Below are 23,483 nucleotides of genomic sequence, written 5' to 3'. Positions count from 1 at the left end.
GGCCACATTGGTGATCTGCAAGGGCCGACTTCTACATGGAATGTTGCTAGTGGAATAGCAACATTCCATGTAGAATCTCAAATAGTAGCAACAGTGGAGGAGTGGCCTAGTGGTTAGGGTGGTGGACTTTGGTCCTGGGGAACTGAGGAATTGAGTTTGATTCCCACTTCAGGCACAGGCACAGGCAGCTCCTTGTGACTCTGGGCAAGTCACTTAACCCTCCATTGCCCCATGTAAGCCGCATTGAGCCTGCCACGAGTGGGAAAGTGCGTGGTACAAATGTAAAAAAAAAAAAAAAATCTCTACTCAGTTCTCCTCTTCCGTTCCCTTGGGGTACGTTCCCCATCTTAAGGTGGTATGCCTGAAGTCCAGCATCCTCATACCTTTGTGTGACCCGTCTGCCACTGTTCTTATGATGGACCACATCATTCAGTGATTAACTGAATCCCAGGCAGTCAGCCAAAGTGATACTGACCACACTTTCTTCTCTCAGTATCAGGCCTAACATTGCTGTCTCATATGGCTTCTTTAACAGCTGCTTGAAGAGCAGCCACAGAAGGGAGTCCAGGATCTCTGTAATCCAGCTGCAATTGCTGCCAAGATGGCCGACTCCATATCTTGCACAAATGGAAAAATGGTTCTTCACCTGCAGTGCATCTCGGTTGCAATCAGTTTTCTTGCTGTACTGAAGTCCTGTTGGTATCAGTAAGGCAAGTTTCATTTCTCACTTCTAAACGACCCTCAGTGCCCTCTTTTCCTTTACTTCTCTTTGCTGCAATATTTTAGTAACTCTGTTTGTTACGGACAAAACTGGAACTTTGGTAGGTTGCTAATAAATATCATACCGATAAAAGAATAGCTAAGAGAGGTTGTAATCATCACCTGTGATGCCTCCGTTCAAGTACATAAGTATTGCCAAACTGGGAAAGACCAAAGGTCCATCAAGTCCAGCATCCTGTTTCCAACAGTAGGCAATCCATGTCACAAATACCTGGCAAGATCCCAAAAATGTACAAAACATTTTATACTGCTTATCCCAGAAATAGTGGATTTTCCCCAAGTCCATTTAATAATGGTCTATGGACTTTTCCTGTAAGAAGACGTCCAAACCTTTTTTAAACTCCACTATGCTAACCGCCTTTATACCACATTCTCTGGCAACAAATTCCAGAGTTTAATTACACGTTGAGTGAAGAAACATTTTCTCCGATTTGTTTTAAATTTACTACATTGTAGCTTCATCGCATGCCCCCTAGTTCTAGTATTTTTGGAAAGCATAAACAGACGCTTCACATCTACCCGTTCAACTCCACTCATTATTTTATAGACCTCTATCATATCTCCCCTCGGCCGCCTTTTCTCCAAGCTGAAGAGCCCTAGCCGCTTTAGCCTTTCCTCATAGGGAAGTCGTCCCATCCCCTTTAACATTTTCGCCGCCCTTCTCTGTAGCTTTTCTAATTCCACTATATCTTTTTTGAGATGTGGCAACCAGAATTGAACACAATATTCGAGGTGCGTTCGCACAATGGAGCGATACAAAGGCATTATAACATCCTCATTTTTGTTTTCCATTCCTTTCCTAATAATACCTAACATTCTATTTGCTTTCTTAGTCGCAGCAGCACACTGAGCAGAAGGTTTCAACGTATCATCAACAACGACACCTAGATCCCTTTCTTGGTCCGTGACTCCTAACGTGGAACCTTGCATGACGTAGCTATAATTCGGGTTCCTCTTTTCCACATGCATCACTTTGCACTTGTCCACATTAAATGTCATCTGCCATTTAGACGCCCAGTCTCGTAAGGTCCTCTTGTAATTTTTCACAATCCTCTCGCGATTTAACTACTTTGAATAACTTTGTGTCATCAGCAAATTTAATTACCTCACTAGTTACTCCCATCTCTAGGTCATTTATAAATATGTTAAAATGCAGTGGTCCCAGTACAGACCCCTGGGGTATGATTTCTATCACAGATTCATACCGGTGTCACAATCCCACCAACTTAACTATAAACATCCTTTCCTTCTTTCTTGTTTCTAGCTTGAAGGGCAAAGCGCTTCTCAACATCACTTGCTGCCTGATGTAGGATGTGATTTCACCAAAGTCATCTACTGTTCAACTTGTGACATCTACTCTGTTTTCTTGAGATAAGCTTTCTGTATATCTTTCCAATGTTTCCTTTGTCAACCATGGGATCTGGCAAAAAGCAAATGATGTGACTGGGAAATTAACCTCTTACAATGATCCCCCCCCCCCCCCCCCCCGGCAAAGTTGGTACACGAGGATCACTGTCTCAATGCAGGACGACAGACTTCAGTATGAATGCTAGTGTTTAGTGCAGAAATCTTCCTATTTAATGCAAAGGCATCACCAGTGGTAATTCTCTAAATTCTTTAAATATTGGTGGGTCACCCAAATTTTGCACGCACAGAGGAGAAATATGAGAAGAGCCACACGGAGGTGGAGGTGCACTTGATCCCTACGAAAAACAGTTCAATGTAGAGCAGAGAAGGCGTAGAGAAGGTAGGCTCTTTCCAATTAGTGAAGGAGACGTATGGATGATAAAAGACTTTACTGGATAACATCAAAGGTGACTCAACACAGCTGCTGTGTTTCCACGCCAAAGCGCCTGCCTCAGGAGTCTTATGATGTGATGTTAGATCGTAATGTTGCAAATCCAAGAAAACAGGAGGAGCCTCCATGGAGAATCAAAACAAAACAGCAAAAGTAGAGGCTGACAAATGTACAAACCAATAGGGAGATAACGTCAAAGAGCAGTTTATTCAGAATATTCATATCAAAGACCCGACACGGTCCGTGTTTCGACGCCAAAGCGCCTGCCTCAGGGGTCACAACCAACTTTCTCTGAAAAGAAGCTGATTGGCTTTGATGAATCCTTTTTGTATGCACGTGGTTATATAACAATTTAATGCACGGAGAGAACAAAAAAAAACAGCAAACACCACCTTGTGGCGTGCAATGTAGAGCAGAGAGGGAGTAGGGAAGGAGATGTATGGATGATCAAAGACTTTACTGGATAACCTCAAAGGTGACTGTTAAAGTGGTCCGATGCTTCACAGAGACCGCTTTAACAGTCCGTGAAAATTGTTTTCTTCTAATTGTGGGTTATAATCCCACTGTGTCAAATACTTCCTTTTTCTTGTGCTCAACGTTACGATCTAACAACACATCATAAGACTCCTGAGGCAGGTGCTTTGGCGCCAAAACACAGCAGCTGTGTCGAGTCAACTTTGATGTTATTTATTTATTTATTTGCTGCATTTGTATCCCACATTTTCCCACCTATTTGCAGGCTCAATGTGGCTTACAATGTGTTGCAATGGCATCACCATTGACAGAGTAAGAGGTTCAGCATATTGTTACAATTAATGTGCAAGAATATCAGGTAAATAGGGTAGATAAAACGATAATACATAACATATAAGTGAGAGCAGGATAAGATATAATGTTCAATAATGATAATATGATTAAAATAATCAAATTAGAAGGGATCAGTATTGGATAGTTCTGGTATAGATTAGGAATCACGGCATTAAGGAGGATTCTTTTTGTAAGTCTCTTTGAACAGGTGAGTCTTCAGTAACTTCTGGAAGGTTGTCAAGTCGTGCGTTGTTTTTATAGTATTCGGTAGATTGTTCCATAATTGTGTACAGAGGTAGGCGAAGCTAGATGCACGTATTCATTTAATGTTATCCAATACAGTCTTTTATCATCCATACGTCTCCTTCCCTGGAATGATAATCCATTACGAGCCTCGATCTTAGTGGCCTTCTTTCCCCACATCTCTCTTTGGGAACCCCACTCATCAGGAAAGTTTCTATTATCTGTGCCCTTTTCCTCCACCGCCAACTTCTTACTCTGTTCCTTCCACTTTACTGCACTGTATGCCTGCAATAGACTTCCTGAATCCATTTCTAGTCCTACTGAAGCCCATATGAAAAGCCTACTTTTAACTCTGAATCCTTTATTAGTCTGTTGATTACCCTGTTGTTTTAAACACTCCCTTAATAAATTAAAAACTCCCTAATCTCTTATTTGTCCTGGTTGTCTATTTTGAATAGATTGTAAACTCTGCCTAACAGGGATTGCCTCTTCTGTTTCTGCGTGCAGTTGCAGTTAAGAAAGCAAATAGAATGTTAGGAATTATTAAGAAAGGAATTTAGTTATTACCCCGCGCTTCCCCACTAAAGCAGGTTCAATGCGGCTTACATAGTAATTGGGATTACATAATATTGATAGAGAAAATATAAGTGACGTATAGCAGAATAATAAGAGAGATTGGTAGATAGGGAGAGGTAAGGGTGAAGGGAGTAGGAGAGGTAGAATGGGAAAACAAAACTAAGAATGTTATAATGCCTTTGTATCGCTCCATGGTGCGACTGCACCTTGACTATTGTGTGCAATTCTGGTCACCGCATCTCAGAAAAGATATAGCGGAATTAGAAAAGGTACAGAGAAGGGCGATAAAAATAAGTGGGACGGGGCGACTTCTCTATGAGGAAAGGCTAAAGCGGCTAGGGCTCTTCAGTTTGGAGAAAAGACGGCTGGGGGGAGATATGATAGAGGTCTATAAAATAATGAGTGGAGTGGAAAAGGTAGACGTGAATCGCTTGTTTACTCTTTCCAAAAATACTAGGACTAGGGGGCACGCGATGAAGCTACTAAGTAGTAAATTTAAAACAAAATCGGGAAAAAAAATTTTTCACTCAATGTGTAATTAAACACTGGAATTTGTTGCTAAAAAATGTGTGGTAAAAGCAATTAGTTTAGCAGGGTTTTTAAAAAAAAGGTTTGCACAAGTTCCTACAAGAAAAGTCAACTTGGGAAAATCCTGGGCGCTTTTAAGGGAATCCCAGGACCTCCTCGAGTGTCTTCATGATTCCGCTTGGGCCTTGCTAACGAGATCTTCTCCCAGCCTTGTGTGTCTTGTCCTGCCAAGTTCCTGCCAAGCCCCATCCCCGCCTTGTCTCTGTGTCCCTGTACAACACCTTAGGACAGGTTACTGACTGGATCAGCTGATCTCCTGCACTGGCTTAACTGTACAGTCAGCCAAGTCACTTTTACTGCTGTCAAATTTCCTTCAGTGGTTAGTTATGTCCTTATGTTGTTTTTTTTAAACTCTTTATTTAACTTGGCAGATTATGCAATCAGAGCAGGGCAGTAGAAAATCCACCACATATTACACAGCAATTACTGAGGTCTCCAACTCAACTCACACTAAACACCACAAAGCAAACAAAGGTGACACCTCTGTAAGTGAGCATTATTGAAACCCAGGACACTACATCAAGGATCTTATGGTCAGAACACTAAGAGGAACCATTAAAGCAATCCAGGAATGTAATGGTTAAGATTATTAAATATGTTGACACCTGCTTAGCGAGACGTAACAAAGATCTGGGTTTCATATTATATAAACCATAAAATTATAATGCTTTGTCACCTTCTGATCACCCATCCTCCTCTCCCTGTTTCTCATCTTCCACCCCCCATGCCTACCTTTCCCTTGAGGCTGTCACTGCAATGCTTTCACGCTTCAATTATATGTATTCTGATATCATCTTTTGCTTATATTTGACCTGAAGGCACCCAAATCTTGCCAAAAATGTGTTTATGACTATTTATTACAACTTACTATACTGCTTTGACTGGCAAGCAGGGCTAAGCCGTATACAGACCAAAGCATGCAAACATAAAACAAGCACAATTATTTTGATAGGAAAGATCAGCAAACGTTCAAACACTGCAGTAACGTTGCCACTATTTGGGTTTCTGCCAGGTACTTGTGATCTGGATTGGCCACTGTTGGAAACAGGATACTGGACTAGATGGACCATTGGTCTGACCCAGTATGGCTTTTCTTATGTTCTTAAGAGAACAAACATACAATCACCTAACAAGCAGATATTAAGGCTGAAAGGAACATCAATATAATCAATATGACAAGACAGAAGGTGCAGCAAGAAGACAATGGGAAGGAGAAAGAAGCCCCGGTCCTTCCAGCGGGTGGCCGGACACAAGTTTGTTGGAAAAACACAGCTAAGCACTTTAGATACAGTGATATGGGGAGAGCCAGCCCTGTAGAGTAGAAAGCTGACTGGCAGGTGGACTCCAAGCACGAGGGCTCTTGCTGGAACAGAAGACATGACCAGGGAGGAACGTTAAGTAGTCCAATAAGAAAGGTATCATTATTTTCCTTTCTATTACCTTTACAGTGGACTAACACGGTACCACATCACTTAAGTTCTCCAATGCAACTATCTGGTGATGTCTGGCCTGTCCATCAAAATACTTGTGCTCCACCTTCTCTGCCAATAATTTCACCACATCTCCTCATATTGCGCCACTTTGCCTCTATGGGTGTATGTTGACTTTTCAGTAACAGTAATAGCCCAGAAATGCTTCTTGCAGCATGAAATCTGTGGGGATTTCTTCCACATCTTGGTGAAAGAATACCTTGCTGCAAGAACATATTGATTCTCACCGCTTGGTACTTCCTTCACCAAAATTGGTTCACTTGGGAATCTACACGTCACTCTGCTTTCTACTTTCTTGGTCCTAAACTCTGGAATGATCTTCCCTCCTCTATTCGCTCCGAATCATCTTTCAAGAAATTTAAAAATTTACTTAAAATCCACTTTTTTTTCTGTTGCTTTTGGAGAAGCTTAGCTATGACTTTTGCTTCATTAGGGTTACTGTATGTTATTATTATGCTCTCTTTCCTATCTTAATGGAATTCAATTTTATTTCTTTTTTTTTGTGTGTTTTATTTGTGTTTTTAGTATTTTTGTACACCACCCTGACCTATTTGTTTAGAAAGGGCAGTATAGCAAATGTTAATACACATAAACATACCCCTGTCAGTAACCCAATAAGGAAATAACTGGATTGAATGACATCCTTTTGGAGAACACTGTTCAGCTCCATCTTTATTTTTATTTTATTTGTAACATTTGTATCCCGCATTTTCCCACTTATTAGCAGGCTCAATGTGGCTTACAAAATACCGTAATGGTGAACGCCAAGTACGGTAGGTATTAAACAAATACAATTAGAAAAAGGGTCAGGTAAGGTAGGGGTAAATGGGTACAATAAGGGACAAGGAAATAAGAAATAAAAATGTCCATTGCAATGTATGTATAGATGCATTGTAGAGTTGAGCCATTTAAGTAGAATCAGTAGGGTAGGCCTTGCAAAACAGATAGGTCTTTAAAGATCGCCTGAAGTTTTGATGGTCGTGCATCGTTTTCACACTCTTTGGCAATGCATTCCACATTTGCGTACTTAAGTAAGAAAAATTTGATGCATAGGTTGATTTGTATCCGAGTCCAATGCAGCTTGGATAGTGAAGGTTCAGATAACTTGATGACTTCTCAAAACATCAGCACTGTCGGGGAATTCTATGACCCATACAAATGATTCCCTAACACTAGGGTGATGCAAACATGAACCAAACACAATACTAGGGGTACCTGTAGGTACGATGTAATAATCATATGCACTCTGTCCTACTTCGGAACAAAGATATTGAGTGAGACAGGCCCTGTTGTTCCAGAAACGCACCAAGCTCTGTGTTCCTTTAATCTCTGGCTTTCCGCACACGCTTTTCATTGAAACCTCTCACTTTCCACTGCGACTGTCCCTGCTTCCTTTAAACATGCTGTGGTCACACCTCTCCTTAAGAAGCCTTCACTTGACCCTACTTGTCCCTCTAATTACCGACCCATCTCCCTCCTTCCTTTTCTCTCCAAATTACTTGAGCGTGCTGTTCACCGCCGCTGCCTTGATTTTCTCTCCTCACATGCTATTCTTGACCCATTACAATCTGGTTTTCGCCCTCTCCACTCAACTGAAACTGCGCTTACTAAAGTCTCCAATGACCTATTACTGGCTAAATCCAGAGGTCAATATTCCATCCTCATTCTTCTTGATCTTTCCGCTGCTTTTGACACTGTCGATCACAGCATACTTCTCGATACCCTGTCCTCACTTGGATTCCAGGGCTCTGTCCTTTCCTGGTTCTCTTCCTACCTCTCCCTCCGCACCTTTAGTGTTCACTCTGGTGGATCCTCTTCTACTTCTATCCCTCTGCCTGTCGGTGTACCTCAGGGTTCTGTTCTTGGTCCCCTCCTCTTTTCTATCTACACTTCTTCCCTTGGTTCATTAATCTCATCCCATGGCTTTTCCTACCACCTCTATGCTGATGACTCCCAAATCTACCTTTCTACCCCTGATATCTCACCTTGCATCCAAACCAAAGTTTCAGCGTGCTTGTCTGACATTGCTGCCTGGATGTCTCAACGCCACCTGAAATTAAATATGACCAAAACCGAGCTTCTCATTTTCCCCCCCAAACCCACCTCCCCGCTCCCCCCGTTTTCTATTTCTGTTGATGGCTCTCTCATTCTCCCTGTCTCCTCAGCTCGAAACCTTGGGGTCATCTTTGACTCTTCTCTCTCCTTCTCTGCTCATATCCAGCAGACTGCCAAGACCTGTCGTTTCTTTCTTTACAACATCCGTAAAATCCGCCCCTTTCTTTCCGAGCACTCTACCAAAACCCTCATCCACACCCTTGTCACCTCTCGTTTAGACTACTGCAATCTGCTTCTTGCTGGCCTCCCACTTAGTCACCTCTCCCCTCTCCAGTCGGTTCAAAACTCTGCTGCCCGTCTCATCTTCCGCCAGGGTCGCTTTACTCATACTACCCCTCTCCTCAAGACCCTTCACTGGCTCCCTATCCGTTTTCGCATCCTGTTCAAACTTCTTCTACTAACCTATAAATGTATTCACTCTGCTGCTCCCCAGTATCTCTCCACACTCGTCCTTCCCTACACCCCTTCCCGTGCACTCCGCTCCATGGATAAATCCTTCTTATCTGTTCCCTTCTCCACTACTGCCAACTCCAGACTTCGCGCCTTCTATCTCGCTGCACCCTACGCCTGGAATAAACTTCCTGAGCCCCTACGTCTTGCCCCATCCTTGGCCACCTTTAAATCTAGACTGAAAACCCACCTCTTTAACATTGCTTTTGACTCGTAACCACTTGTAACCACTCGCCTCCACCTACCCTCCTCTCTTCCTTCCCGTTCACATTAATTTGATTTGATTTGCTTACTTTATTTATTTTTTGTCTATTAGATTGTAAGCTCTTTGAGCAGGGACTGTCTTTCTTCTATGTTTGTACAGCGCTGCGTATGCCTTGTAGCGCTATAGAAATGCTAAATAGTAGTAGTAGTAGTAAATCGTTATCTGTGACAAACCTACAGATCAGTTGTTGCTTTACTTTGACCCCACCCGTAGGACCATTCAATATTTCTCAAGGGGTGTCAGCAATCTAGGCATCCACACCACTTTTTAGTCTCAACCAATATATGCTTAAAGACCATTAAAACCTTATTAAGGCCGGACGAGTGTGTTCGTCAGCTAAACTTCAGGCCCTATAAAAGGAGCAGCTGCCTTCAGTGTTGATTAAAAATGAAAAGAGAAGACAGTGGAACAGGATCACAGGATGAGGAGAGGAACAGCTGGGGAGAAGAGACATCCGGATAAAGCTAATAGCCAGTTGCTTCTATCACTCACAGACAGAAGACCAAAGGAAGAAAACTGAGTCCCAAAGTGATGACTTGAATTTGTGAGGGTAGAACAAGTGAAGAATAAAGCTGTTCCACAGGGTCCGTCTCCCATTGTTTACACTATAAAACCAAATACCCAGGGTACTTGAATGCAACTCACCTTGAGCCACTACTGGAAAAGGTGTGAGCAAAATCTAAATAAATAAAATAAATTGTGGTCTCTGATTATTTATTTAAATTTGAATGTGTTGCTTTAGACATCTTGAGTGTTCTAATGTGTATAAATATGTCTTAACAGGTGTTATTTTGATATATCGCACCATGCTTGTGAAGTTTTGACTAAAGTGTGTAACCAAAATAGACTGAATGAATAAATACATGAACCTCCTTCCCCTGCCCGCTAAGTGCTGATGTTCTAAATTCTAATCACCCATTACTAAAATCTAGGCCCAAGTCATGGGGGTCCTGGACCAAGCCTTGAAAGATCCGGTGCATTTTAAAGTGCCATTTGGAGAGAAAAGCCTTCTCAGAGTTATTCACATCGTTGTGCAACATAGAGGAAAGTGACTTCTACCTGCTCTCTCTTTACTTGGGTACACCAATGAAACAATGGGGGAGGGGGAAGGTTTCCAAAATAAATGGGCAGTATGAAGCAGCTGTACTGAGGTCAGCTTCACTTCACACTCAATCTCCATTTCCTTTTACACCTCATGGCAGAATTTCTTAAACTCCCAAGTATGTTCCCTCCTGCCCAGTCTTGCAAACAACGCCAGAGAGAACTTGCAAAAGAGAGGATAGCTGGGTGTGGAGGAGTAGCCTAGTGGTTAGTGCAGCAGACTTTGATCCTGGGAAACTGGGTTCTTGTGACCTTGGGCAAGTTACTTAACCCTCCATTGCCCCAGGTAAAAAAAAACTTAGATTGAGAGCCCTCTAGGGACAGAGAAAGTACCTGCATATAATGTGGACAGCGCTGCCCTCTAGGGACAGAGAAAGTACCTGCATATAATGTGGACAGTGCTGCCCTCTAGGGACAGAGAAAGTACCTGCATATAATGTGGACAGCGCTGCCCTCTAGGGACAGAGAAAGTACCTGCATATAATGTGGACAGTGCTGCCCTCTAAGGACAGAGAAAGTACCTGCATATAATGTGGACAGTGCTGCCCTCTAGGGACAGAGAAAGTACCTGCATATAATGTGGACAGTGCTGCCCTCTAGGGACAGAGAAAGTACCTGCATATAATGTGGACAGTGCTGCCCTCTAGGGACAGAGAAAGTACCTGCATATAATGTGGACAGTGCTGCCCTCTAAGGACAGAGAAAGTACCTGCATATAATGTGGACAGTGCTGCCCTCTAGGGACAGAGAAAGTACCTGCATATAATGTGGACAGCGCTGCCCTCTAGGGACAGAGAAAGTACCTGCATATAATGTGGACAGTGCTGCGTACATTTAGTAGCGCTACAGAAATGATTTGTAGTAGTAGTACTGTGTGCCCTAGAAAGTAACAATCACCAATTCCAGCCAGCGAATGCAAATAGAAACTTTGGAGACAGCCTTAAAGTTTTTTGGCCTCCAAAGCCTGCTTTGCACATGGAATAGGACTTTATTATTATTATTTTTTTTAAACAACACTGCATGATCATAAGAACAGCCATACTGCGTCAGACCAATGGTCCATCTAGCCCAGTATCCTGCTTACAGCAGTGGCCAAACCAGGTCACAAGTACCTGGCAGAAACCCAGTTAGAGCACCATTTCATGCTACTGATCCCAGGACCAGCAGTGTTTTCCTGTAGTTCTGCAGTCTGGACCTTACTGCCCTAGATCATGATTGACAGGAAATATATTGGGAGTCTGCTCAAGAACCCACATAGTAGATGATGGCAGATAAAGGCCAGTACGGTTCATCTAGTCTGCCCAACAAGATAAACAATCTAAACCTGTCAGATGGGCTACTGCTTATTTGAATTTCACACACTCCAGGGGACTGTTCCCTTTGAAGTGAAATAATCTGCAAACCATCAGAGTAATGTTCAATCGGAATGTTAAACTAGACACCAATATTGTAACTCTCAACCTGAATGTAAATTGTAAGCCACTTTGAACAGAAACCTGTTTTTTTGGATAACAGTGGGATGGATACAAGAATGCATAAATGAATAAATAAAAACAGTGCTAAGTGAGTAAAAGAAAACAAAATACCCAGTGTACCTGAATGTAACTCACCTTGAGCTACTACTGAAAAAGATGTGCCAGAGCCGGTGGTGGGAGGCGGGGATAGTGCTGGGAAGACTTATACAGTCTGTGCCAGAGCTGGTGGTGGGAGGCGGGGCTGGTGGTTGGGAGGCAGGGATAGTGCTGGGAAGACTTATACGGTCTGTGCCAGAGCTGGTGGTGGGAGGCGGGGCTGGTGGTTGGGAGGCGGGGATAGTGCTGGGAAGACTTATACAGTCTGTGCCAGAGCTGATGGTGGGAGGCGGGGCTGGTGGTTGGGAGGCGGGGATAGTGCTGGGAAGACTTATACAGTCTGTGCCAGAGCTGGTGGTGGGAGGCGGGGCTGGTGGTTGGGAGGCGGGGATAGTGCTGGGAAGACTTATACGGTCTGTGCCAGAGCTGGTGGTGGGAGGCGTGGCTGGTGGTTGGGAGGCGGGGATAGTGCTGGGAAGACTTATACAGTCTGTGCCAGAGCTGGTGGTGGGAGGCAGGGCTGGTGGTTGGGAGGCGGGGATAGTGCTGGGAAGACTTATACGGTCTGTGCCAGAGCCGGTGGTGGGAAGCGGGACTGGTGGTTGGGAGGCGGGGATAGTGCTGGGCAGACTTGTACGGTCTGTGCCAGAGCCGGTGGTTGGGAGGCGGGGCTGGTGGTTGGGAGGCGGGGATAGTGCTGGGCAGACTTGTACGGTCTGTGCCAGAGCCGGTGGTTGAGAGGCGGGGCTGGTGGTTGGGAGGCGGGGATAGTGCTGGGAAGACTTATACGGTCTGTGCCAGAGCTGGTGGTGGGAGGCGGGGCTGGTGGTTGGGAGGCGGGGATAGTGCTGGGAAGACTTATACGGTCTGTGCCAGAGCTGGTGGTGGGAAGCGGGGTGGGTGGTTGGGGGGGCGGGGATAGTGCTGGGCAGACTTATACAGTCTGTTCCAGAGCCGGTGGTGGGAGGCGGGGCTGGTGGTTGGGAGGCGGGGATAGTGCTGGGCAGACTTATACGGTCTGTGCCGGGGATGGTGGTTGGGAGGCGGGGATAGTGCTGGGCAGACTTATACAGTCTGTGCCAGAGCCGGTGGTTGGGAGGCGGGGATAGTGCTGGGCAGACTTGTACGGTCTGTGCCAGAGCCGGTGGTTGGGAGGCGGGGATAGTGCTGGGCAGACTTGTACGGTCTGTGCCAGAGCCGGTGGTTGAGAGGCGGGGCTGGTGGTTGGGAGGCGGGGATAGTGCTGGGCAGACTTATACGGTCTGTGCCAGAGCTGGTGGTGGGAGGCGGGGCTGGTGGTTGGGAGGCGGGGATAGTGCTGGGAAGACTTATACGGTCTGTGCCAGAGCTGGTGGTGGGAGGCGGGGCTGGTGGTTGGGAGGCGGGGATAGTGCTGGGAAGACTTATACAGTCTGTGCCAGAGCTGGTGGTGGGAGGCAGGGCTGGTGGTTGGGAGGCGGGGATAGTGCTGGGAAGACTTATACGGTCTGTGCCAGAGCCGGTGGTGGGAAGCGGGACTGGTGGTTGGGAGGCGGGGATAGTGCTGGGCAGACTTGTACGGTCTGTGCCAGAGCCGGTGGTTGGGAGGCGGGGCTGGTGGTTGGGAGGCGGGGATAGTGCTGGGCAGACTTGTACGGTCTGTGCCAGAGCCGGTGGTTGGGAGGCGGGGCTGGTGGTTGGGAGGCGGGGATAGTGCTGGGCAGACTTATACGGTCTGTGCCCTGAAGAGCACAGGTACAAATCAAAGTAGGGTATACACAAAAAGTAGCACACATGAGTTGTCTTGTTGGGCAGACTGGATGGACCGTGCAGGTCTTTTTTCTGCCGTCATCATCTACTATGTCAGCAAAAACCAAATAAACTGTAAAATGACAGACCAATAAACAATTAAAACTCATAACACCTTATAGTAATTGAAGAGCTTAATTCCAAAACCTACTAAGTCCATTTTAGTTGCAAAATCAATTGTTCATGTGAACAAACATATTTTTCATTTCCCACAAGACGTGTTTTAATTTGGTTGAAGGTGAAGGACGAACACACATTTTTCATCTTAACAATTACACCGATAGATAACAATATCCTTGGTCCATATGAAACCACAGCTTATGTTTTTGTCAAAAGTGGGCTTAGCAGGTTTTGGAAATAAGCATTTGAATTGTATTGCCAGTTATTATCAATTGTATCACCAGGAAAACTTATAATTTTCCCTCTCAACATCAATGGATTATAGATTTCACCAGAGTGTATTTCCAAAAACAAAGCCCTGTATAGGGTCTTGTCAGTGTTTTCTCAAACTCTGCTTTATCTAGCAGGGCAAACCTTTTCCAGCAGAAGGGACGCTGATCTAGCGCTCCGAGGGTGCAGACTCAGAAAAAAGTGCAAAGCCCCCCAGGAGGCAGAAAAATGACTGTCTGAAACAGAACCATGGGCCAGCAGCAGATGAAACAAGAGGGACGGAGGAATGGTGATCAGTGTGGTATGGAAGACAGGTGGAAGTGCAAATGTATTTGCTTACCCCTGACATTACAATGCCTAGATCCAGCTCCGCAACATCACAGAAAGGCTGCTGGATGCTTGGACCTCCTTCCGGAGGAAGCGAACATAAAAAAATGGTAACAAAATTTTTAAAAAAATGAGGATAAACACAGAGGAGGGTAATGGGTCACAGGGCAGCAGTTTCAGCATTCGGGAAACCAACACGGGGAAGTGGTAAGAAACTGAAACAGCAGCGAGACCACTGCATTTAACTCCGAGAAAGCAAAGAAGTGAAATGCAGTGAAGAAGTTTGGGAATGGTTTGGACAGATATGACAGGGGGGCTGAAAGGGTGGAGTTGGAGCTGTGTTTGGAGATTTATAAAGCACATTTAGCAAAAGTTGACAGATCTCACGCGGGCAGACCAGACAAGGCAGTCTGGTCTTTATCTGCTCTCATTTACTACGGGAAGGGTTCAAGTTCAGGTAGAAGACCTGGGGGAAGGGCAGCTCCTGTCATGTTGAGTTTGGGTATCTAAATGGAAGAATCGCAACCTGGATGGATCAATTTGGTCTTTTCAATTGTCATTTGCTATTGTACTATGAAAACTCAAAGACCTTCTCTTCCGAATAAAACCATTTAAGGCTCCTAGTGTATCCCTCTCTCTTTTTCTTCCAAAAGTGGAAAATGTTGCCCCTTAACATGTCAGTCACACACTTAACAAGTTCTGCTTTTTCCCAGTAAAATGTTCAATTTACATAGTAACATAGAAGATGACGGCAGATAAAGACCTGTAGGGTCCATCCAGTCTGCCCCACAAGGTATGATGAGATACTTTATACTTAATCTTGATTTCTCCTTGCCATTCTCAGGGCACAAACCATAGAAGTCTGCCCAGCACTGGCTTTGCTTCCCAATTACTGGTTCTGCCATCTAATCACCACTAAGCTTAATTGGTTCCACAACTTCTGTACATGATTCCATTGTTTTTATCCAATGCATTTCTGAATTCCATTATTGTTTTTCATCTCCAGCTGCTCCTGCGGGAGGGCATTCCATGTATCTACCACCCTCTCCGTGAAAAAGTACTTCCTCGTATTATTCAGGAGTCGTCCCCTTTGCAACCTCAATTCACATCCTCTAGTTCTACCGCCTTCCCATCTCTGAAAAAGGCTTGTTTGTAAATTAATACCTTTCAATTATTTGAATGTCTGTATCGTATCACCCCTGTCTCTCCTCTACAGTAACAAAAGAACATTTATGATAGAATTCTGCGTGGTGTCAATTAAATGATTCCAATGGTCCGCCAACGAATCCTCATTATTATCCTCAAAGACATCAGTTGTTTCCTTCAGGGCCTTTGCAACAGTGGTGTTTGCTTTAGGAGTTTTACCCCGATTGTTTCACTTACCTCTTGCGCCACAGTTTGCAAGTTGACCGATAGGAGTTTATTGACCCCTGATGCAGGCGGTTGTACGCCGAAACACGGCCCGCGTCGGGTATTTGTGATATTAAAGGACTACATTTTTCTCAATCCTGAAGGCCCAGTGTTTGCTTTTTTGTTCTCCTCTACAGTAGACATGTTCAGGTCCTTAAGTCTCTTCTCATATGTCTTGTGGCACAAACATATACCATTTTTGGTCACTTTTCTCAACCACTTCAAGTCTATTTACATTCTTAGTGAGATACAGCCTCCGAAATTGAACACTACTCCAAGTGGGACCTCACCAACGACTAGTAGAGGAGCATCAACACCTCCTTTCTATGCAGCCCAGCATCCTTCTGGACACCCATCACTCCAAGGTGATATGTTTATCAATCTCTCACCACGTATTGTACATCTCCTTTGGATTTCTGCATCCCAACTGCATCACTCTGTCCAGGAGTTATCTAATGGTTAACACAGTGGGCTGAGAACCTGGGGAACCGGGTTTGATTCCCACTGCAGCTCTTTGTGACTCCGGGCAAGTCACTTAATCCTCCACTGCCCCAGGTACAAAACAATTTAGACTGTGAGCCCACTAGGGGCAGAGAAGAAGTTGCCTTGAGTTTAGCTAACCATCAAATTATCCCAATTCACTCTGTCCCTCGCATTTTGTTCCCATCATATATCTGCTCTTGGTCCCTCAGCCGTATTGTAGAAAATCTTTAGCATCATATCTATGTTAGTTGAATGTTCTGACGCCTGCTTATTAGGTATATCATTAGTATTATGCTACATTATATTATATCTCTGGTATTTGAATCCCAGTGCCGTTAAATGTGTATATTTTTGATCCTGTTTTACGGTAGTTCTGTTCTTAGGTTTCAATTTACTGTTTTCAAGTTTACCTCATTTATTGCATTCATGTTCATTCTTACTTATTTTACTAATGTTATGCTGTAAACAAAATGATAAGTTTTATGTTAAATCGTACCTGCTGTACACCGCCTTGGGTGAATCTCTTCATAAAAGGCAGTTAAAACTTACAATAAAACTAACTCAATAAAACAAGAGAAAGTGCCTGCCTATAATAAACGTAAATCACTTTGGTTGTACTACAGAAAGGTGATATATCAGATCCATACACCCTCCCCCCTCCCCCTTTTCTCTCTGCACTTTTTCGCTTTAACTTTTAACTGCCAGACCTTAGACCACTTCTAATTTTGGGAGATCTTTTCTCATGGTTTTATACTCCCTACACAATGTTCACTCTGTTGGCAATCTTCACGTCATCTGTAAAAAGGCAAACCTTTTCTTCTAACCTTTCAGCAATGTCTCTGAAATATATTAAACAGAATCGGCCCCCAGTACCGACCCTTGAGGCAACTCCACTACTCTCCCATCCTTTTCTCCAAGTGGATTCGATTTACCACCACCCTCCGTCATCTGTAGGTCAACCAGTTTCCAATCCAGTTCATCACTTTGGGTTCTAAGTTCAGCCCTCTCAGCTTCTTTAAGTCTTCTATGAGGAACCGTATTAAAGGCTTTGCTGAAATCCAGGTAGGTTACATCTAACGCATGTCCTTTATTCAGTTCTTTGGTCACCCAGTTAAAGAAAATCAGGTTTGGCAGGATTTTCCTTTGATAAAATCATGTTGCCTCGGATCCTGCCACCCCCTGAATTCTAGAAAGTTAACTCTTTTCCTTCAGCAGTGGCCTAGTGGTTAGGGTGGTGGACTTTGGTCCTGGGGAACTGAGGAACTGAGTTCGATTCCCACTTCTGGCACAGGCAGCTCCTTGTGACTCTGGGCAAGTCACTTAACCCTCCATTGCCCCATATAAGCCGCATTGAGCCTGCCATGAGTGGGAAAGCGCAGGGTACAAATGTAACAAAAATAAAAATTATTTTTCCTACCTCTGACATTACTGGCCTGTAGTTTCCCACTTCTTCCCTATCTCAGCTTTTCGCCAATCCCACGGAACCTCTCGTGTCTCTCAAAAGCGATTAAATAAATCCTTAAGAGGTTCTGCCAGGATTTCTCTGAGCCCCCTCAATATTCTGGAATATATCCCATCTGGTTCTATCGCTTTATCCACTTACAGATTTTCAAGTTTATTTATAAACACTTTCTTCCGTGAACAGTGCAATTTCGACTCCGTTCCTAGATATACCCTTGGCAGACCATGGTCCTTCTCCAGGATTTCCCCCCCGTGAACACAGAAGAGATTGCTTTAGCATGTTTGCTTTATCCTCATCGCTCTCTGCACAGTTTTTCTCGACATCTTTCAGTTTTACAATTCTACCCTTTCTCCTTTCCCCATCTTGTCACCTCTCTTTACATCTTTAGCCATTTTTTCTTCCACTTGTGCTTTTGCAATCCGTATTTCCCTTGTTGCTTCTTCGAGTTTAATTCAGTAATCTTCTTGTTCTGTTCTTCTATATTTTTTTGAATGCAGCCTCTTTTCCCCTTATTTTTTCGGCCACTCTCTATTGCCATACTTATAGTACAGCTTTCAGCTTGGACCACTGTCTTTCCACTTCTCCTGTGCCTACCCATGCTGTTAGCTCCTTCTTCAGGTACTGCCCCACTTTACCAAAATCAGCCTGTCTGAAATCCAGTATTGTGAATTTTGGAGAACCACCAGCTGAGATATCTTTTTGATGTGCGGGTGGGGGAGAGAACATTTCGTGCCCACCTACTTCTTGCCTAGGCCCACCCAAAATCTGCTGTCTGGCTACGCCCCTGATTCCGCTATATCTTTCTTGAGATACAGCAACCAGAATTGCAGACAGTACTCAAGGTGTGGTCACACCATGGATCAATACAGAGGACTTATAGTATTCATGGACTTATCTTCTATCCCTTTCCTAACGATTCCTAGCATCCTGTTTGCTCGTTTTGCTTTTTTAGCTGCTGCCGAACACTGAGCGAAGGATTTCAATGCATTGTCCACAATGACACCTAGATCTTTTTCTTGGGTGCTGACTCCTAAGGTGGATTATCAGGTAACTATGATTCGGATTATTTTTCCCAATATGCATCACTTTGCATTTGTCCAATTGAATTTCATCTGTCATTTGGATGACAGTCTTCTAATTTCCTAAGGATTAGAGTTACTCAGGATGCTGTCACGTAGGACAGGTGAGCGATGCTGCATCACGGGAGCTTCCTACAGAGCAGACTTGCCCCGAACACATCAGCAGGCTGGGAAACCTGCCCATCGGGATTCCAAACAGATCCCTGAACCTCCCCAAGATCACACTTAGAAAGGCTGACTCCCAAAGCATGCCCCATGATCAACTTAAACACTGACTCAGAAATCCCTGCAGCACAGGGGACGCACACAAGCTGCTCCACAGATGAACCTCTGCAGACCAAGGCTGCACCATCAGCTGTCATTCAGTCGAGCTGCTTTCTTACCCAACTCTGTGACCTTTACTGTCCAGGGAGCCAGATTCTGGGGTTCAGCTGTCATTCACTGAGCTACTGCAGACATTACAGGACTGTTACGTAACTTTTGGCATACGAATATAGTAACCCCCATATAAATGAAGGATTCAGGGGCTCTCGTTTGCTAATTTACATCCCATAAGATGAAAATTTGCAGTTTTAACATTATGCAGCGTTCTAGAAATGCCTTTTTTTCAGTTCAAACTTTTTAAATTAACTTTTTAGAAGATATAACAAACCAAGTATCAAGGATGGATGTTACAGAAGAGAGGCATAAGTTAAAGAGAATTAAAGTATGTTCACAGTGACGGAAGCCTTTAAAAGATATAAAGATAACTGCAGTATGATGGATAACGGCAAATGAAAAAAATTATACTGTTATAAAGTCCATACAATAAAGTCAGAAAAATGTAAGGTCAGTGGGAATTACATTGAGCCAAAAGTAGCTTTTCTAGTTGTCATATACATCTGATTTTCCAATCAACTGCTCTGGCAATGGTTATCCTGAGTGATGCAAATACTAGAAAGAGGGGAGACATTGGCAATGTCCTCGGCGTCACCAGTTGGCCTAGTGAAGGTTTAGAAAGTGCAGGGTACAAAGAGAAGAAAACATTAACCACCCTGTCCTGGTCACAGGACCTGAGACACTGGGGCCAGATCTGGACAGACCCCATCTTCAACTGGACAGATCCAGAGGAGAACCAGTAAAGGAGGAACAGTACCAGTTACCCTGAGATGACCACATCTGCAATTGGACAGAACCTGAAGAAAACCAGTAAAGGAGGGCCAGTACCAGAACCAGTTACTCTGCGGTAGCCACATCTGTAACTGGACAGAACCACAGGAGAACCAGTAAAGGAGGGCCAGTACCAGAACCAGTTACTCTGCGGTGGCCACATCTGCAACTGGACAGAACCAGTAGAAAACCAGTAAAGGAGGGCCAGTACCAGAACCAGTTACTCTGCGGTAGCCACATCTGTAACTGGACAGAGCCACAGGAGAACCAGTAAAGGAGGAACAGTACCAGTTACCCTGAACTGGCCACATCTGCAATTGGACAGAACCTGAAGAAAACCAGTAAAGGAGGGCCAGTACCAGAACCAGTTACTCTGCGGTAGCCACATCTGTAACTGGACAGAACCACAGGAGAACTAGTAAAGGAGGGCCAGAACCAGTTACTCTGCGGTGGCCACATCTGCAACTGGACAGAGCCACAGGAGAACCAGTAAAGGAGGGCCAGTACCAGAACCAGTTACTCTGCGGTGGCCACATCTGCAACTGGACTGAACCACAGGAGAATCAGTAAAGGAGGGCCAGTACCAGAACCAGTTACTCTGCGGTGGCCACATCTGCAACTGGACAGAACCAGTAGAAAACCAGTAAACGAGGGCCAGTACCAGTTACCCTGTGGTAGCCACATCCCGAGGGAAACCAGTAAAGGAGGGCTAGTACCAGAACCAGTTACCCAGAGATCACCACATCTGCAAGTGGACAGAACCAGTAGAAAACCAGTAAAGGAGGGCCAGTACCAGAACCAGTTACCCTGAAGTGGCCACATCTGTAACTGGGCTGAGCCAGTGGAGAACCAGTAAAGGAGGAACAGTACCAGTTACCCAGAGATGACCACATCTGCAACTGGACAGAACCAGTAGAAAACCAGTAAAGGAGGGCCAGTACCAGAACCAGTTACCCTACAGTGGCCACATCTGTAACTGGACAGAGCCACAGGAGAACCAGTAAAGGAGGGCCAGTACCAGTTACCCTGAAGTGGCCACATCTGTAACTGGACAGAGCCACAAGAGAACCAGTAAAGGAGGGCCAGTACCAGAACCAGTTATCCTGCGGTGGCCACATCTGCAACTGGACAGAACCAGTAGAAAACCAGTAAAGGAGGGCCAGTACCAGAACCAGTTACTCTGCGGTAGCCACATCTGTAACTGGACAGAACCACAGGAGAACCAGTAAAGGAGGGCCAGTACCAGAACCAGTTACTCTGCGGTAGCCACATCTGTAACTGGACAGAGCCACAGGAGAACCAGTAAAGGAGGAACAGTACCAGTTACCCTGAGATGACCACATCTGCAACTGGACAGAACCAGTAGAAAACCAGTAAAGGAGGAAGAGTATCTGGAACTGGAGAGAAGCAGTGGAGACCCAGCCCAGTACTGGGACCAGTACCAGGTAAAGCAGAAGCTCTCGGGAGTCGGGACCCGAGGCAGGAGGAGCGGCAGAGCCAGCCAACACCCGGCCCGGATCAGGGAGGAATCGGGATCCTGCCCCAACCGGACCGGAGCCCCAGAACCAGCCCCTCCCCCAAGGCCTCGGATCCCCGGCCTTTCCTGTCTCTCCCCGGCCGCCGCACCTCACCTTCTTGACGGACAGCGAGATGTTCTCCAGGATTCGGTCCTTCACCTCCCGGGGCTCCATTGGACCCGGTTCGGCCACTCTCACCGGCCCCCCCGGCAGCCACTCGGCATCGCCGGCCCGACTCCCGCAGCAACAACCGAACTCGTGATGCCGAATGGGCCGAGCCAAGAGCTGAGGTCAGCGGAAGAGGAAGGAGGAACCGGTACCGGCACCTCCCACACCCACCCCCACGCCAGGGAGGGGGAACTCAGACTGCCCGATCCCTTCCACACCCCGGGGGAGGGGGACTGAGCCGGTACCGACCCCCTACTAAGGGAAGGACGCTCAGATGCCCCACATTTGTAGATGACACCAAACTATTCAAAGTTGTCAAAAATTGCAGGAAGACCTTAGGAATTTGGAAAGGGCAGATGACATTAAATGTAGACAAATATAAAGTGATGCACATTGGGAAGAAGAATCTGCATCATAGTTATCTGATAGGAATCAGCACTCAAGAAAAAGACCTTGGTGTCACTGTAGACAGTATGCTGAAAGCTGCAAAAAAAGCAAAGAGGATGCTAGGAATTATTAGGAGAGGAATACAGAATAAGACCAAGAATATTATAATGGCTCTGTATAGCTCCATGATGGGACCTCACCTCAGTGGCGTTCCTAGGCTGGCTGACACCCGGGGCGGATCGCCGATGCGCCCCCCCCCCCCCCCGGGTGCATTTTTACCTGCTGGGGGGGGGGGGGGGTGCCGCGCGCCTGTCTGCTCCGAGTCCACTCGTTCCCTGCTGCTCCCTCTGCCCCAGAACAGGAAGTAACCTGTTCCGCGCAGAGGGAGCAGCAGGGAGGGAACGAGCGGACTCGGAGCCAACAGGCGCGTGGCACCCCCCCCCCCCCCAGCGGTGTGCACCCGGGGCGGACCCCCCCCCCCCCATTGGTACGCCACTGCCTCACCTTCAGTATTGCAAAAAAGATATAGCAGAATTAGAAAAGCTTCAAAGAACAGCCACCAAAACTGTTCCCATATGCGGAAAGGTTAGGGCTCTTCAGCTTAGAAAAGAGACACTGAGGGGAGATTGAGGTCTACAAAATCCTGAACAGATAGAACTGAATTGATTTTTCATTCATTCAAAAACTACAAAGACCAGGGGACACTCAATGAAATTACATGGAAATACTTTTAAAACAAATAGGAGGAAATGGGGTTTTTTTAACGCAAAGAATAGTTAAGCTCTGGAACTCATTGACAGAGGATGCGGTAACAGCAGTTAGTGTATCTGAGTTTTAAAAAAAGGTTTGGACAAGTTCCTGAAGGAAAAGTCCATAGTCTGTTATTAAGATGGACATGGGGGAAGCCACTGCTTGCCTGAGATTGGTACCATGGAATGGTGCTTGGTGCTATTTGGGATCTTGCCAGGTACTTTGGCCACTGTTGGAAGCAGGATACTGGGCTAGATCAGATGGACCTTTGATCTGACCCAATATGGCTGTTCTTATGTTCATATTCTCCTACATCCATCTCTGAGGTATCATCAGGGAAAGGGACTAAGCTGATACTGATCCCCTCCTACAGCTACCTCCGGGGTTAAGACAACCAGGGACACACGGAGGGGGACTGAGCAGATACTGATCCCCTCTTACAGCTTCTCCTGGGGTGTTGTCAACCAAGTAGAGGAGGAGGAGGACTGAGCTGATACTGATCCCCTCTTACAGCCACCCTCAAGAGTACAACCAGGGAGGGATGAGGACGGAGCTGATACTCATCTGTTATGAGGGTAATGTTGTGGAGATTGGAAGGGGCAACTCCTGGTGAGGTTTTTCGAGTTCAGCCACCACCAATGTGTGTGTTTGATTGATAGCAGAATAGGTACACATTTTGGAGAGACGTTGAAACTTTTGGTTTCAATGAAGCTTAAGATGCCCCTAGAGTGGGAAGACAAAGCCATAGCGGAGAGATTAAATGAATTCTTTGCTTCACCGAGGAAGATT

At 45.4% G+C, this 23,483-nt stretch overlaps 1 protein-coding gene across 2 annotated transcripts in view; it reads right to left on the bottom strand.

The window, feature by feature from the left end:
- Window positions 1-21,660, bottom strand: part of PLEKHM2 (pleckstrin homology and RUN domain containing M2) — a 104,982-nt gene extending 83,322 nt beyond the window's left edge. For both annotated transcript variants that reach the window (XM_030222602.1, XM_030222603.1), the window contains exon 1: window positions 21,504-21,660. In XM_030222602.1, coding sequence (XP_030078462.1) covers window positions 21,504-21,563 — 60 coding nt within the window. In that variant the 5' untranslated portion in view covers window positions 21,564-21,660. The remainder of the gene's footprint in view (window positions 1-21,503) is intronic.
- Between the last annotated feature and the right edge of the window lie 1,823 nt (window positions 21,661-23,483).

The sequence above is a fragment of the Microcaecilia unicolor genome, chromosome 13 (assembly GCF_901765095.1).
Source record: "Microcaecilia unicolor chromosome 13, aMicUni1.1, whole genome shotgun sequence".
Classification (NCBI taxonomy): Eukaryota; Metazoa; Chordata; class Amphibia; order Gymnophiona; family Siphonopidae; genus Microcaecilia; species Microcaecilia unicolor.
The sequence above is the reverse complement of the archived record's forward strand: the minus strand, read 5'-3'. Positions and strand labels throughout refer to the sequence as shown.